Source organism: Arvicola amphibius, chromosome 3, assembly GCF_903992535.2.
Source record: "Arvicola amphibius chromosome 3, mArvAmp1.2, whole genome shotgun sequence".
Classification (NCBI taxonomy): domain Eukaryota; kingdom Metazoa; phylum Chordata; class Mammalia; order Rodentia; family Cricetidae; genus Arvicola; species Arvicola amphibius.
In genome coordinates, this window is record NC_052049.1 from 174,512,150 (window position 1) to 174,530,046 (window position 17,897).

General features: G+C 51.2%; 1 protein-coding gene across 1 annotated transcript in view; it reads right to left on the bottom strand.

Moving 5' to 3' along the window:
* Bsn (bassoon presynaptic cytomatrix protein) overlaps nucleotides 1-17,897 on the bottom strand; it is a 79,069-nt gene that overhangs the window by 19,120 nt on the left and 42,052 nt on the right. Inside the window, exons 2-3 of the mRNA XM_038324072.2 lie at nucleotides 15,797-16,205; nucleotides 2,533-3,417 (exon numbers count right to left, since the gene is read on the bottom strand). Of these exons, the coding sequence (XP_038180000.1) occupies nucleotides 2,533-3,417; nucleotides 15,797-16,205 (1,294 nt within the window). The remainder of the gene's footprint in view (nucleotides 1-2,532; nucleotides 3,418-15,796; nucleotides 16,206-17,897) is intronic.

Here is a 17,897-nt window from a genome sequence, read left to right on the forward strand (position 1 = left end):
TTGGGGTTTGCCTGAGGGCAGACCAATAGGGAGCTGCGAGTCTGACCCTCCCTGTACATGGATGCCAAGGTGTGCCTTACAGTGTGTGCAGACACAGCTGGGTCCTGCTGAGCTAACAGCTGGCTCAGCACCAGCAGACTAGCTCCCGTGACCCACACAAGGCCCAGCATGCTGACTCTGCTGCCTCGCTCCAAGGCAGAGTGGCTCTCTTAGCACCTGTGAGGAATCGGCAGCCTCTGACCAGGAAGTGCAAACTAGGTCACAGGGAAGCACAAAGTTGCTCCAAACAAGTGACCATTCGGGGGTGAAATCAAAGAATGCCCATGGCCTAGTTAGAGACTCCAGTGAAGCCACACTGGAAGGAAGGAATGGGGTCACCATGCAGCAGTCCCTCCCCACCAGCTATGCAGAGGCAGCCACCATCCAAGGCAGATGAACCTGCAGCGACTTTTGATAAATGTGTAGATGGGAGGAAAAGATAGAGCGGTCCAGGGCTGTGGCCACTGGATTGAGAGCAAAGACCAGACTCTTCCAGCAGCAGGATGTGGAGTTATGGGGGCTTAGTCTGTGGAGTGGATGCTGAGCTGAGAGGAGCTGAGGGTGATGGACGGTAACAGTGTTTCCACAGGAAAGGGCACTGGAACTGCTGGTCCACACCTTCCTCAGAGCAGCAACAGCCCATCTGAGGACAGCGGCATCAATAGACAGAGCTACGGAAAGAAAGGGATTGGGGGCTATCCCTTCCTTGACTGCTGCTTCTAACAGCAGTCAAGGAGGCAGATGGGCTGACTTGGGAGGAGGTAGGACCAGTGCCCCATCAGCCATGTATTCAGGTTCATGGAACCTATAAGACTATGGAACTATAGAGGCAAGGACTGTGCTGTTCAAGGAGGTAGCTCCGAGGCAGGGCATGGGACAGACAGCAGGGCATGGGACAGTAGGGCATGGGAGTGGGTAATGCTGCCTGCTGAGATGCAGAAGATCCAGAGTCCAGAAAAGCTGGGATCAAGCAGATAGAGAGAAGCTTGGATTAGAATTCAGATGCCTCATCTCAAGTTCCCACGTGACTGGAACACTTTCGTTTGGGCTGATCCAGCATTTACTGTGGCCTGCCCCAGAGGCTGCCAAAAGGAGCTGTCAGGAACATTTATGCTCTTGGATAGACAGTTCCCCCTCCCTCTATGCACATCCTGCTTACCGAGAAAAATGGGCTGAGAAGTCTCTTGGGGATAAGGGCTTCCGAATCGGGTTAGCTTAAGAGACCACTGGGGCTCATGGTCCCTCTGTGTCAGAGCATCCGCCTGACCAGAAGTGAGCGTATACCTAGAGGTGCCCTGGAGGCACCTGGAAACTCCTTGATAGACCCCCTCCTCACCGCTGGCCAGAACAAGTGTCCTCCAACGAGCCACTGGGTCTCCAGCTTGGACAGGTAGTAGTGTCAGGCACAAAGGGCCATGTGAGTAGCACATAGAGTCCCATCTGGCCAGGTGGGTGGCACACACCTTTAATCCCAGGACTGGGGAGGCAGAGACAGGCAGATCTCTGTGAGTTCAAGGCCAACCTGGCCATCAGAGTGAGTTCCAGGACAACCAGGGCTACACAGAGAAATCCTATCTCGAAAAACAAAACAAAGGAAGGTGTGCGGGGCACCATTTCACTCGGGCTTCTCCTCCCAAAGGTGGCCATGGTCTTTACATGGGTGGTCCTTGGCAAGGGAAAGAAGTAACAGGACAGGGCAAGAGCAAACGGAATCACAAGGCCCAGTTTGTTCTAGCTTTGCCTGGGTACTTCTGTCTTTCAGGCCTTTCCAGGACTCCCTGCTTGACAAGAACACCAGGCCCAACACCAAGGCTTCTGTCTCCCTCCTTCTTGGCTCTGCACAGGGCCCAGTATACTTTTCTGGAGCAGAAACAGAGGGAAGAGTGTGTATCTTCAACCCTGGCTTTCCTCAAGTTTTCCTATGGGGAAAAGCACTTTTGAGCATCCTGGCTAGGCTCAAGCCTACCCAGGAGAAAACATGTAGATGAATGGCTAGGGCTTCGACAGGTAAACATTGATACCCTTGACCCTGAGAGAGAGGATCAAGCAGAGACACCAGCTGGCTGGCCTGACACCTGGGTGAAAGGAAACAAGGTGTGTGACAGCCTTCTGCCCCATGCGACATAACCTTCAACTCCCTACCCTTGAGAGAATCATAGATCCATAGCAGGGTCTTCCTACCTGACATCTTTCATTAAGGCCTTGCTCTCAGGAAAGGTCTCCTAAGCCTGGACTCAGCCCCACAGCGCTGGCCAGCCAATGAGAGCCAGTAGCTATGGTTAACCCCACCTACTGTGACAGTTCTGAGGGAAAGGGCTGGAGCATGAAGCGGGGGCAGGAAGTGGATTATGACCCCTCCGTAGCACTGGCTGTTAGTGTGGCCCTTTGACTGCTGCAGCCCCAGTTCTCTGTGGCTCCCTTGTGTCCTGGCTCTTGTGCCTTCTTTCCCATTCTCTAGGCCCCGCCCCCCAGCCAAGTTCCCAGGTTTCTTACCTCCACCAGGTGGGGCGTGGGGTTAAAGCCACACAGGTTGCACACCTGGAGCTTGCAGGTAGTGCAGGTGTTGTAGTTGGCTGGACCCTTGCTACCCACATTGAGCTCAGCTTGGCACAGTGGGCATGTGGCCCTTTCCTTCGGCGTGGTCTTTGGCTTGGCAGCAGCCTTGGATGCTGCCTGATGTTCTGCTCTGCCATGCTTTGGGCTGGCTGTTCCTCCAGTTTTTGCCAGGGCCCCAGGCCCTGATCCAGGACCTGTTCTTGCCCCAGGCTCAGTTTTGGCTCCAGGTGTTGGCCCAGGCCCAGGCCCTGAGCCTGGAGGTCTTGGGCCAGCCTCCTTGCTGGCATCACTGAAGACGATCTTGGGAGGCCCCTTGCTGGGGGAAGGCTGGCCCTGGGAGTCAGCCTCTGGCTGCACAGACATAAGGGTGCTCGCCTGGGTCAGTAGTGATGCTCCAAGGCCGAAGAGTTTCCCAGTGAGGCCCTCCTGGGGCTGTTCACCAGCACCAAGCCCAGAGGGCACTGTGGTGGCACTTTTGCCCTGGGCCTCTCCTACAGGTGGCCTGGGCTCAGCTGTAGAAGGCTTGGTAGAGAGGGGGGGCTGAGGAGACACCCTCCCCACCTCTGGAGGGGCAGTTGCCTGGGTAGGCCCAGGGACTGAGGTGGCCCTGGCTGTTTCAGCCTGGCGGGGACCAGACTGTGTGGCCCCTGGGCCCCGGGATCTCTCTTGCTCTGGCTTCCCCAGAGGCTGTTTGGCTGGGGAGTGGGCAGGGGACAGGGCCGGGGAGTGTAGCTGCTGCTGGCTCTTGGATCGAGGCGCAGTGGTCATGTCCATTCCCAGAGCCCTCTGCATCTGACAGTTCAAACAGAGCCACTCCTTCACCTGAGGGAAAAAAAACAACAGAGTCAGCAGAGTGGACAGGGTCATGGTGCACAGGTTCAGGCTGCTGCAGGGCCTTCTGGTCTCCACATGCGCCAACATACAAACATGTGCACTACACACACACACACACACACACACACACACACACTCCCCATGCAGAATTAGCAAGTAAAGAGTGGTAGATAAGAGAGGAAAGCACAGGAATAAATGGAGCCATGATAGACTTCCTGTCCTGGAAAACCTTATGTTCCCACCAAAGGAACAAGAGAGAGAACACAAGCTCCCGAGAGCAGAGTGAGTGAGAGGCATTAATAAGATATGATGATTTAAGGTGTCTGATTTTCTTTGAGTTTGCGGCTTAGGCTATTGTTTGTTTATGGTGTCAGTGATGAAACCCAGGGCCACACGCACACGAGGCAAGCACTCTATCTCCAGCCACAAGACAAGGAAGATGGGACAATTGGTCTCTAAGACAAACAAGGCGTGCCCTGATATTCATGTTCTAAGCATGTACCCGTACAGGGATGGACATGTGACCATGCCACAAGACCAGTCTCAGTCTTCCATGTCACCTATGCGCTAAATGATGTTTTTCCTTTTGGGCTTCCAGTCTCATGAGTAAACACTACCTTTTCCTGCTGAATAAAACCACACAGAGGTCAAAGCACACCACCTACAGACTCACGGCCCTCTAACCACGCAGAGGTCAGAGTGCACCACCCACAGACTCACCTCTAACCATGGAGAGGTCAGAGCGCACCACCTACAGACTCACAACCCTCTAGGCACTGCACCACAACCTCACAAGCCGCCAGCCTTGCTTTCCATCTGACTTCTCCTGTCAAACTCCTTTGGCTATCTCACCCTGACACACTGGGTCTCCTGCTATACCAAATAATCCTCAAAGCTCACAAGGCCCCAAGGCTGCCTGCAACAGGTCTCTGCTGCTGTCGGGCGGCTTGTCAGGTGGGAACCTGAGCTCAGGCTTCCTGTCCCAGCAGCCCGCGAACAGCACCCAAAGATGGGGAAAACATCACCTTGTGATGAGTGCCCACTTGTGCAAGCACCCTGGAGCCCAGTGCCTTCTGTAGTCCAACCTCTCCTGATGGCCACTCAACTTTATACAGGCCAAGTTCAGAGTACTGTAGACACTGGAATATCCATCTGCCCAAAAGGCCACACCCAGGTCTAGACACAGTGTGACTGAGGCGGAGAAGCCTCGGCCCAGCGGGAAACTGTTAACCCACCCCTGTGCTTTTGAAAACCCAGTGGGATTTTGCCTACACTGGACAGAGAAAGCCATAGGAACAGCTTTTCAGTCCTGGGTACCCTCCTGGACAGTTCATTATAGATGGGGAGGGGTTTCATGCTCATCGAAGTGTAAGGTCTTAGGGGCGGCTGCTTCTGCTCACCGGACGTGGGACACTACAAGATTTGCTCTCTAACTGGGTCCCATTCTCTATCCCAGGGTGGTGGCCACCAAACCCATTCTTGTTGTGGTTGGAGGCCGAGGCCACCAATGTTACCAATTGTTGTCACCCATGGTAAGACTTCCTGGGATCTAGGAGGTAAGTTCCCTGCTCTGAGACTTCAGGGTGACCCTGTTTTGGGCTAAACAAAGGCACGTGTTATTGACACTCCGGCACTCACCAACAGCACCTTTCTTTCCCCAGCCCCCCTCACCAAGGCTGTGCCACAGCCATCTCACCTAAAATAGAACCTCTTCAAGAAATGGCTGAAACACCCCTCAGTGACTCATCTGCCAGATGGGCGCAGCTATTTCTATCCAGCCTTTTCCAGACAACCGCGTCCTCCCCAAGTCTCTCCTGGGTTCAAGCTTAGGCAGACAGACCTGGTTCATGAGGCCTCCCAAGGACCCTGGCAGAGGGAGCTCTCTGAACTCAGCAAGACTCTCCTTTCTGCCTCCCACGAGGTCCCCAGGGGTTTTCTGGAAAGTCCTATCCTACACTCTTCTCCCTACTCCAAGGTCCCCACTATGCCACACTATGGGACTAGGTGACAGCAGCATACCCCAGCCACCTGTCCAGCCAGTCAGGGCACACAGGGACAGTGCTGTGGGAGACAGTCTGGTCTCAAGACCAGCGGTAATTCATTCTTCCTTAGCTACACACAGTGACTCACCAGGGGACTGAGCCCAGGAGGTCCCTAGGTCCCTGTGACTCTTAGGCACCTCTAAGCTGTCTAATTCTTCTACTAATATGGCAGGAATCCCCTTAGGGTCCTGCTTTCCTGACCAGGCACTTGCCCAGGAGATGTGAATGTCTCATGTTTCATGTTCCAGGAGCCAGAAGTAGAAGGGTGGTACCTTCTTGGTCTACCCTAAGGTAGATGGCACTTAAAAAAAAAAAGATTTATTTATTTTTTAAGTATACAGTGGTCTGCCTGCATGCATGCCTGCAGGCCAGAAGAGGGCACCAGATCTCATTACAGGTAGTTGTTGGGAATTGAACTCAGGACCTTTGGAAGAGCAGGCAGTGTTTTTAACCACTGAGCCATCTCCAGCCCCTAGACAACACTTCTTTCCAGCATCTCAGAAGGATGGCAGGGTCCTCCATGCATTCCCTGAACCTAGCCCTGGGAGGGTCTGGAGGCAGTAAAGAAGGCTCAGGGTGGTACACATGGTTGCTGTGGTTTGGGAGATGGGAAGTAGAGGTTGCAGGGATGTGGCTTTGCATAGTTTGCCCATGCCACCAGGATGCCGGGGATCTGCAAAGGTGTGGCCCTACGGGCTCCATGGCTCGGAGAGGACTTTCTCCAGAAGAGACCCCCCCTCCCATCTGCTCTTTACTCAGACTGTTCAATGTGCAGAAGAGCGGCTAAGTAGTCCCCAAGACCAGCAGACTAGGCAGCTTGTTCTGCGGACCCTCAGTTGAGTGAGGAGTTTATGGGTAATCTGTCTGCACCAGCCACTCCCTGCTGTTCCTTCTACCGGCTTCTGGGGCAGCAAAGGAAGTGGAGTCATATTCCCTGAGAGGGGCTTTAACACCCACCGCTCCCCCCACCCCCAGGACATCAGCGGCCTGCAGCATACCACTGTGCATCAGCCTCAGGTAGATCCAGGCATATTAGACACATCTGGTCTCACAAGATGCTGCCAGAAAGCTCCAAGGGCCCCAGAGCAAACAGGTCCTCTTGCCACTTTCCTCCTCTAGACCCGTAGCAGAGAACAGGGCTGCAGATCTGTGCCACTGCCTGCCTTCCCAGGGAGAACAGCCTGCCTCTGAGCCCTGGCCCTCACTGGGAGAGTAGCATTCCATGCTGGATTGCTAAGCGCTGACATCATGCCTGATACCGAATTCATCCTTTCCATTTTAAACATCACAGAGGCGGCTTAAAAAGGAGACTCCCCTGCTGCCACCAAAGCCAGAGGGTCCTGGGATGACCCCATGCCAGCATGACTCCATGCATTTCTGCGCTGAGTCACTGGTCAGGTCTCATTAGGAGGTAAGCTCTCCTCCACCCCGAACCCCTGGACATCAAGGAGAGGCCAGGGTCTGGGCTGGCCTAGACCTTCTTATAACAATAGCAGCCACCTGCCATATCCCACTCCCGCTGTTGCACTCCACCAACAGCACGGTTCGCCTGTCCGCTGTGAGCTCGGTTTATACACAGGGCACCTCTGAGCATGACAGGGAAGAATTTGTGACCCAGTCAGATGTGACCTGTGGAAGAAGCCTGTGCCAACCCAGAGAACTGAGGGTGGCCTTGGGAGTAGATACGTTTGTGAAGGCAGAATCATTCCCTGAGGCTGGGAGGCCTCCCTGGTTTAGAAGGCCATGAAGGGGGGTTATTCCTTGCTGCCCCTGGGCACATCTGCCTTTCTTCTCCTCTCCCAGTGTTCCGGAGCCCCCCTCCTTCCCGAGCTGGTCCTCTGTGCTCTTCTCTCTCCCCAGTCTCTCCTCAGAGCCCAGACCAGCCCTCCCAGAGGCTGCACTCCTTGGAGCTGTCTCAGCCTTCCCCTTTTAACTCTGAAGGACCTTTGGAGTTCATCGCCTGGCTTCATATTCTTCTCTTGGATTTTGTTGGTTTCCAGGCATCTTCATCTTGGTCCTTCTTTGCCAAAAGTCCTTGCTGTTGCCTCTCAAATACCACTGAGCTCACTCCCACTATTTATGCAGATGCTCTCAGTCCCCACAGGCCCAACCCAGCTCTCCAAAGCCACTGAAAGGTACATTTAAGCTCAGTAAATGTCATTACACGTACATTTTACCTAAAATAACCTACAGTAAATACTGAATCCTACTTAATAGTGATATGCCTACTGAAATGGTCAGTGAGAAGTATATTGATATCTGCAATACACTTTGGAAATCAACAAAGAAATCAGTTCGATGGATAGGCAGTCAGAAGGACAGGTGATGAAGCCAGGAGAGATCCAAGCACAGTGGTGGTGCACGCCTATAATGCAATGTTTTACTCTTTGGGCTGGGGGGGGGGACAACACACCACACAGCTTCCAAATAAATCACACACGGAGGCTTACTCTTAGTTATGAATGCCCAGCCTTAGTTTGGCTTGTTCCTTGCCAGCTTTTCTTAAATTATCCTGTCTATCTTTGGCCTCGGGGCTTTTATCTTTCTCTATTGCTGTATACTTAATCTTTTCTTGCATCCGTGTCTGGTTGTGTGACTGAGTGGCTGGCCCCTGAAGTCTTCCTCCTTCCTCTTGTTTCCAGATCCCTTTTATTCTCCCAGATTTCTCCTTCTATTTATACTCTCTGCCTGCCAGCACCCCCTTACTCTCTCTCCTGCCTTGCTATTGGCCGTTCTAGCGCTTTATTAGATCATCAGGTGTTTTAGGCAGGCAAAGTAACACAGCTTCACAGAGTTAAACAAATGCAACATAAACAAAAGTAACACACCTTAAAATAATATTCCCTAACACATGCCTTTAATCTCAGCACTCAGGAGGCAGAGGCAGGAAGATTCCTGTGAGTTCAAGGCCAGCCTGGTCTCCAGAGTGAGTTCCAGGACAGGTTCCAAAGTTACAGAGAAACCATGTCTCGAAAAACTCAAGGAAAAGAAAAGGATGCAGATAGTGGAGCTGGGCGGCAGTGGTGAAGCGCACACCTTTAACACCAGCACTCAGGACAGTGGCGTGTGGAACTATGTGAGTTCAAGTCCAGTCTGATCTACACAGAGAAACCCTGTCTTGGGAAAAGGCCAAAAGACAAAACAAAACATAACAAAACAACCACAACAAACAAACAAAAATCTGGGCAGTGAAATTGATCCTTGTGAAATTCTTTCATTTTTCTGTGGTCTAAATTCTCTCATAGTTCAGCATGAGGATGGAATACTGTCTGGTTGCTCTACCACAGAGGCATCAGGGCCCTTCTGATCGTCTCTTGTGCTTGGTGGATTACAGGGTTTGATTATATATTCTGAATATATCAATCAAATCAAAAACTGTGCCTTTGTGTCTTGGACAAGAAACCACCGGCAAGTCCAAAGTTGAAAGGCTGGTTTTGCATTTCCTCATAGGCGGTTTTCAGTAACCACTTATGTGCAAGTCTTTCGCTCACTCTGGGTTAAGGGTTAAGGGTACAGTTTTATTCTTTGGCATATGAACACCCAGCTTTCCCAGAATCATTTGGCTTTCTCCATGCAAAGCTCTTGGTACTTCTTGACAAAGATCATTTTGAGTTGGGAGTGGGACTTGGCAGCAGAATACCTAGTATCTAGTACATATGAGGCCCTAGTTTGAATCCTAGAAACATGTATACACATACACACACACACACACAGACACATACACACATACTCGTAAATGTGTATATGTGAAATTTGGGAGATTTGGGCTTATTTTGTTCTGATTTTGTTTTTCTTTTCTTGCTTTCTTTGAGACAGGGTTTCTCTGTGTAGTCCTGACTGTCCTGGAAGTCACTCTGGAGACCAGGCTGGCCTCTAACTCACAGAGATCCACCTGCCTCTGACTCCCGAGTGCTAAGATTAAAGGCATGTACTGCCACGGTGCCTTGATTTTATTTTCCTTGAGACACGGTCTCCCTTTCTATTTTTTAATTTTATTTTAGTTTTGTGTGTGTGCACGCGCACCCACAGTACCCATGGAGGCCAGAAGATGGCACTGGATATCCTGGAGCTGAAGTTACAGGAAGTCATAAGCCTCCTCATAACTTCAGTATTGGAGAAGGGAACTGAACTCTGGTCCTCTAGAAGAATAGCAAATGCTCTTAACCACTAAGCCATCTATCTAGCCCTCTCCAACTTTGTCTTTTGTCAAGATTGTTTTGAGTATTTGACAGCTTGTGTGCGTAGGTCAAAGGACATCTCGCAAGAACCAGCTCTCTTCTACCATGTGTGCCTGGGAGCTGAACTAAGCACATTAGGTTTGGCTGCAAGTGCTTCAGGCTCGGCCCAGTGGTCTCTCTCTGCCATTTTTACTCCATTATCTTCATTTTGTTTCCTTCGACTTTACAGATCAAAGTAAGCATTTTAGGGATAAGATTCTGCACGTTCTGCTCTGGATTACCTTACATTCATGTTCAGTTAGCTGCATAGTCTTTTATTGTGGCTAGCGGCAGCACTGCATGCCCGATGGCTTCTGCCATGCAACAGCCCATGCTCCAGCACCCTGTCTCTTCCCCTTGCCTCCATCAGTTCTGGCCTCCATTCTACAGATCCAACTAAGGTCCTGTCTCCTCAAAACACAGTCAGTCTGAAACAGGGCTGACTGCCTAAGAGCTGACAGAAGCTTAGAGAATTTTCCCCTATTGACTGAAAGTTGTTTTGTTTTTTATTACTTACTTAATTAATTTTTTCCAAGTCCAATTACATTTCTCCTCCCTCCTCTCCTCCCAGCACCCCACCCATCTCCTCCTCCTCCTTTCTTTTCAGGAAAGGGCAGGCCTCTGGCGGGTATCAACCGACCATGGTATATAAGTTGTAGTGAGACTAATCTCCTCTTCGTCTATTAAGGCTGGGTGAGGAAACCCAGTGGGAGGAAAGGGTCCCAAAAGCAGGTAACAGTCAGAGACAGTCCTTGTTCTCGCTGAAGACCAAACTACACAACTGTAATGTATGTGCAGAGGGCCTAGGTCAGTCCCATGCAAGCTCTGGTTGGCTATTGTTTTGTTTTTTTAATCAAAGAGGCTATTATAAGACAAACTGCCTGAGGACTAGGCACATGGTGGTTAAGATTCCCCTTCCCACCCCAGCATGCCCGGAAGTCCATGTCCACCTTATTTAGGGGCTGGAGGAGGACGCCTTTCCTTCCTTCAGCCCACTCAGATCTCATGCCCTTATAACACCTGCTCCCATTTGTATCTGGCCCAAAGCAGTGTGACCAGGAGGGGGCAGAGGCAAGGGGACAGGACTGCTGGCTACAGCACCGCCCCCGGGCCATCTGGTGCCCTGGCCCTTGCAGGGAAGGAGTGGGATGCAGGCATTAGAGGGAGAGGCTTAGAAGCATTGCATCGGCTCCTTCCTTCTCCTTGCCACCTTGCCATCAGGGTAAGGGTATGGGCTACAGCAAACTAGGTACCTGCCTTGATCTCAGCAAAGTCTACACCCAGAATAGGTAAGGCCCACATTCTCACTCTTTCATATTTCTTTAAGATTTTAAACAACTTAACTTTACTTAGTCTTTCTCCCCGTGTGTGTGTGTGTGTGTGTGTGTGTTGTCATGGCATGTGTTTAGATATCAAAAGACAACTCTCCTTCCACCACACAGATCCCGGGGATAGTACTCAGGTTGTCAGACTTGACATCAAGTATCTTTACCTGCTGAGCTATCTCACCAGCCTGGCAGTTTTATCGTCGTTCCCCCCCCCCCCCAGACCCCTGAGACATGGTATATAACAGCTCTATCTGTCCTGGAACTCGCTTTGTAGACCAGGCTGGCCTCGAACTCATAGATTTGTCTGCCTCCCAAGCTGGGATTAAAGGCGTTTGCCATCATGGCCAGCTCCTGACAGTTTTCTTTCTTTTTTTCTTTTTTTCTTTTTTTTAAAGATTTATTTATTTATTATGTATACAACATTCTGCCTCCATGTATGCCCGCCCGCCAGAAGAGGGCGCCAGATCTCATTACAGATGGTTGTGAGCCACCATGTGGTTGCTGGGAATTGAACTCAGGACCTTTGGAAGAACAGGCGGTGCTCTTAACCACTGAGCCATCTCTCCAGCCCCTCCTGACAGTTTTCTTAAGTGGAATTTAGAAGGCAGTGAATCTCTAGAACCGCCGGGGCTACATAGAGAAACCCTGTCTCAAAAAGCAAAACAAACAAACAAAAAAGAAGTGAAGTTCTCTAGAGCAGGGGTGGATGGATGTATTGCTGGGCATGGCAGGCTGGACGGGGATAACAGCTCTCGAGCCCTCACAGGAGCAGAACACGAGCCTGGCAGGCACAGGCTGTGGCCACCCTTGGGGAGGGGCTTTGGAAGGACTTGGCCTGACTGAAGCCTGGGCCCACAAGTGCTCTCCGTCTGTGCTGCACTCATTCCTGGGATATTCACAGGTCGTGTACACACTCAGGAGGCCTGGGCCAGACCTCAGGGGCAGCTCTGAGGCAGGCGTAAGTGGGAGTCACCGCCCACATTCCATAGCTTGTTCTAGCACTGGCTCCCCAGCTCACCTTCACAGCAGCTACGCGGCTATGCCCTGACTCCCTCGGAGGATCAGACAATGGCAGATGACTGCAGAGGCAGACTGACAGCCTGAGCGAGCCCTTGGCATCAGCCAAGCCATGGAGGACAGTCTTTACATACCTGCTTCTACTCCGAACAGTTCTGACACTGGGGACATTGACAGGATTTTTCCTAAGCCGATATCTAGGGAGGGACAGGAGTATCTCCCCACTTCCTCCCCATCCCCAGCACAGAGCGCTAACATCTCTGGCCTCCTGCTATCAATGTTGTCAGAGCAAGGGTTTCTCCTCGCGGTAAGAACAGTGCCGATGCCAAAAGAAAGCTCTCTGTGCAGTCTTTTAACTTAGTTTCTAATAGGTGAAATTGTTTTTAACTTTTAAAAAGATTTATTTCATGTGTTCAAATGTTTTTCCTGTATGCACTTATGTGCACTATGTGCATGCAGTACTGAAGGAGACCAGAAGAGGGCATCAGATTCCATCGGAACTGGCATTACAGATGGTGTGAGCTACCTTACGGGTATTTGGGACATGAACCCAGGTTCAGCCAAATGAGGCTGCCCTCCCTGTCTGTGACTCTCATCTCCAGGCCTAGTCTACTGTTTTGCAGCACCTGCTAAAGTAGTAAGACCCTGACAGAATCCAAGAGATACACAAATAAAAGCATGGGTTTGTAGTGGCCATCACAGTCGGGCCCACTTTCCACCTTTGTTCACTGGCCCATCTGCTGCAGCCAGCAAGAGGGCTCCATCCGTCTCTGGATCTGCATGGTAACCTGAGCCACATACAAGCTAGCAAGTCCTAACTCATAACACATATCATAGAGAAATATGAAATGTCATGTTCTTCACGGCCACATACCTAATAATCAAGCCTAGATGCTGAGACCCTCCATGTCATTGTGTGGCCCTCGTTCCTCTCTGGGACTGCTAGATCCCCTCCCTCTCTCCATACATCCTATTGACAGGCCCTAGACACAGCACCTGGGCTGGCAGGCCCTCATCTAAGACTAAGCATTTCCACACTCCGTCCTGGACAGGGGCCCCAGGACCCTCTCCTATGTCTGTCTGTAGTGTGCTGAGCTGGGGCTAGGGGTACTCTCCACCCTTTTCTCCTCCAACTGGGCCACTGAAGAAAGCATGTGATGTCACTGGGCTTCCTTTAAAAAGTCACACACACACCACACATCACTCAGACACAGCTGACTTCAGAACCAGCTTCTCGCATGTGCATAACCTTAGACTAGGCAGAAGCTTGACCTGGACAGGTCGTCTTGGCAGATCTGACATTGAAGCAGAGGTGTGCAGAACAGATGTGGTTTCTTCGGATGGGTTAAACAGATGTGTGAGCAAGACTTGCAAAGGTGTCTCCTCCTCTTATTAAAGTATGACCAGGGAGGTGACTCTGCTCCTAGCAAGTGACAAAGGGCGAGGGCGCCAGCTTGGCAATTATGCTTTCCCACTCCTCAGGAAAACACACCACGGTTTAGTTCTCCTTGACAGGAATACCCCTGAAGGCCAGCTCCAGGGAAGCACAGACCCTATCTCCAGGCCCCAGCAGAACATGTCTGTGGGCATGGACCTGAACACCAACTAAGACAGCATTTTTCCGTGGGGTGCTACAGAACGGCAGCTCCTCCCATGCTCTAGGAAAGCAAGTCTGAGAAAGGCTGCCAACTTATAGCCCATCTTAGAGCCCTGGATGTCCCTGAAGATGCTAAGAGCTCAAACTAAAGGACCACTTGATTTGTCCAATCCACTATTTGTTTGAAGTATTTGGCCAAGAGGTTTGCTCCCTGCCAAATACTGAGAATTTGCAGTAAGTTTGAGGCCCTCTTTCCTCCTGGCCCTGAGCCCCAGCTTCCGCCCAGCACGAGGAGGCAGATGGACTGAGTCTCCACGGTCCTCCTACTCTGTGGTTTTTCTAGGCACAGTCAAAGGCTGGCTCCCGTCCCACCTCACTAAAGGTTCTGGACTTGGTGTGGCATGAGCGCTAGGACACCCACCAGGACGCTGGTGCCACCACGTGCAGTTCTTTCTCCATTCTCAGCCATCCCCCCGGGGCTGCAGCACAAGCAAACATCTCATGGAGAGGTTCCAGAGGAGAGAGAGCAACAAGATGAAGGGGTGGCCCACAAAAATGCTCCCGGGTGCTTCTAGTGTCTCAGATGGTCAGATCAGACAGGTGAGCGTCCCCTTTCTTGATCACACGTCCTCGATAGGGAACAGCTGATGCTTACTTAACTGATCAGTGAGGGCCGGGTCTGTTTCTAATCACAGATGCGGTAATCACGCGCGAGTGTGCACACCTCCTCAGGAAGCCTCCACATTCCAGGAGCGACTCCAAATGAACTGAGTCATCGCTCCACACCAGCAGCGCCTTCCTCAGAATTTCACACTTACCTCTCGAGAACCACACATCCCACACCCACAACACCTCGCAGCATATATAGACCCTGACCTGTTAGCAATTATTCTCACTTATCCCCTCCCACATGGTCCAAACAACTCCAGCTGCTGATAAATCCCAGGGGCTGCCTACAGTAGCTACTTGCCATCCGTCCAAGCAGTCTTTGGGGGGGAGAAGCAGAGACTTCTATGGGTTACCCTGTGGGAGTACAAGGATGCCAGGAAGCCCACCCAGTGCATTTCAAAAGTGTGGCCCTAATTTAGCCAATCCATGGGAGCCCCCATCCTCTGGGTCACCAAAGGGACCCACCAAAGGCTCTGTTGGACATCCTCTCCAAGCATTCTGAACAGAGCCACAGTGGAGATATGGATTGACAGACCCTCGGAGGCAAAGAAGCTAAGCTCATGCCTACGGTCCTGAAGGACGGCCCTGGTGAGAAAAGGACAATTCTACCCTGGGAGAGCTTGGCTTCTACCTCAGAACTGGGGAGGACAAGCTAGTCCACCACCTTAGGCCACCCGATAACTGAAACTGAACCGTGGAGAGGAGCTGTCCAGAGTCCTGCCGGAATGCAGTTCCTCGACCCTCCTAGAAGTCTGATGCTCTTACCAGCATTCCTCTCCAGGCTATCAGAGGCAGGCTCAGGATAGGGGAATCTGATTCCCCTTGGAGGCATTCACGGTCATCTCTAATGGAGTAACCATTGGGAGAAGTTGTCCGTAAGATTTCCTTTTGCCCTCTCTAAGATCATTTTTTTAGGTTAGAATTAAACCAGGTTTTGTTTATTTATTTTGACACAGGGTTTCTCTGTGTATCCCTGGCTGTCCTGGAACTCACTCTGTAGACCAGGCTGGCCTCAAACTCAAATCCTCTGCCTCTTCCTTCTGAGTGCTGGGATTAAAGGCGTGCACCACCACTGCCAGAAGTATTTTTATTTTTATCAGGGTTTTCTTGCATGTATGTCTCTGTGCACCCCGAGTAGAGAAGGTATTGGATCCCCAGGACTGGAGTTACAGATTGTTGTAAGTCATCTTGTGGGTGCTAAGAATTGAACCTCAATTCTCTGGAAGAGCAGATGGTACTCTTAATTGCAAAGCTTTTCTCCAGTCCTTTTAAGATTTTAGGGAACAAGAATCTCCCTGGCGCCAGACCTTGTCATCTGATTCCACATCTTGGAGCCAGTACCACCGCCACCGTTACCACCCCCATCATCAGGGGTGCACAGATACTGGTGACTAAGGAAAACAGCCATGGTCAGGGCTGTGAGAAAGAAAGGAGCCAGAGGAAAGATGCTCATGAGGCAGTGGTCAAAGGCTGATGGGGCAGAAAGGAGATAGTTACCTGGGTAAGATGAGGGTTGGGGTTGAACCCACATTGGTTGCAGACCTTGTTGTGACACTGGGTGCAGGTGTTGAAGTTTGGCTGGCTGGAGGTCGACGTGAGGTCCGAGGTCTTGCATATAGGACACAGGGTGCTGCTGGGGAGGGGAGCAATCTGGGGGACAGAGTAGGGGGACGTGGGAGTGCTGCCTCTGTCTGGTGACACTGAGGGGGACCGTCCTGATCTCTGTGTCCTGCCGTCTACCTGTAGTGTCCTGCGGGGACCATCAGCTTCCTGGCCTGATGGGCCTTGAGCCCTCGTCTCTCGGGGACTTTCTCGGCCTGGAGCAGTAGCAGAAGCTTGCTTTGGGGTTGGAGAAGTTGCTCTCTGGCTACCCAGGGGCTCCTTGGGGTCCAGTCTCCGTGAAACACTGAAACGACATTGGAAATGACCGTTAGAGACACATCTTACAGAAGTAGCTTACATAGCTCTCTTCCAACCTAGAGTGACCCTAAGCTCCATCACAGTGACATCATCACGGTCACCATTTACTGTACCCGCGCTGAAGCCCTGACAAGCTTCTTAGCATCAGGCCACACGGCAGACTGACACGACTGTCCTTTTACGTGTTGGGAAAGAGCAACTTCTAGTTAGTAATTTCACATGGGCTGCACTTGTTTGACACGTGGTCTCATGGAGCCCAGCTGGCCTTGAATTAGTTCTGTAGCTAAGGATTACCTTGAACTTCTGATTCCCCTGCCTCCACTTCTAAAGTGCTGGAATTACAGGCAGGCGCCACCAGAGCCAATTTATAAGTTCTGGGGATCAAACCCAGGGCTTTGTGCATGTTAGGCAGGTAGTATATCAGCGAAGCTGCACCCCAGCCCGGGGCTGCACTTTTTAAGCTTTATTTTTATTCATGTTTACAGTGTTTGGCCTGCATGTGTATGTCCATGCACCACTTGCGGGCATGTGTATGTCTGTGCACCACTTGCGGGCAGTGCCCACAGAGGCCGAAAAAGGGCATTGGATCCCCTGGTTATGAGCAGCCATGTGGATTCTAGGAATGAAGCCCAGGTCCTCTGGAAAAGCAGCCAGTACTCTTAACCAATGTGGTGGTCTGAATAAGAATGGCCACAAGGCCTCAAAGATTTGAATGCTTAGTCACCAGGGAGTGGCACTATTTGAAAGGATGAGAAGGATTAGGAGGTGTGGACTTGTTGGAGGAAGTGTGTCCCCGAAGCTGGGCTTTGGGGTTTCAAAACCCCATGTCATTCCCAGTTTCTCTTTCTGCCTACAGATCAGGAGGTAGCTCTCAACTGCTTCTCCAACACCTGCCTCCCTGCCAACATGTCCCCTGCCATGACATTGGACTAAACCTCTGAAACTGTAAGCAAGCCATCAATTAAAAGCTCTCTCTCTCTTTCCTTTCCTCTCCTCTCCTCTGCTCTCCTCTGCCCTCCTCTCCTCTTCCCTCTCTCTCTCTCTCTTGACAGGGTTTCTCTGTGTAGCCCTTTTATCCTGAAACTCACTTTGTAGACCAGGTTGTCCTTGAACTCACAGAGATCGGCCTGCCTCTACCTCCTAAATGCTGAGATTAAAGGCTTGCGCCACTACACCTGGCAAATGCTTTCTCTTATAATAGTTGCTGAGGTCATGGTGTCTCTTCATAGTAACAGAGCAGTGACTGAGAAGGCCCTGAGCCATCTCCAGCCCAGGACTGCACTACTAAAAAGTCTCGAGGTGATGCCAATATGGCCAATGGGCTCTGCTCATTCCTTCCAGAGACCCTCCAGAAAGCCTGGTGCCCAGCCACACCTAAGATAGTGGGATGCAATGTTAATTTTTCATTGGTGTGAAGTCAGATAGGATTTCAAATTCAGCCTCTGAGAACACGCTGAAGGAGGCCCAGTGTGACTAACACCATATCCATCCCACTACAACCTGTCTGCAGAGTTGGGTAGACCCATGAAGTAAAAGAAACATTCAGGCCAAAATTCAATTTCCTGAATTCCTTCTTGGACTAACTCAGGTTGGTTTCTGCCAATTTACCTCTCTTCCAGTCTGAAAGAGGGTGAGTACAAAAAGTCAAGGGCCAGGTTTCCTGTTGCTTCCCAGAACA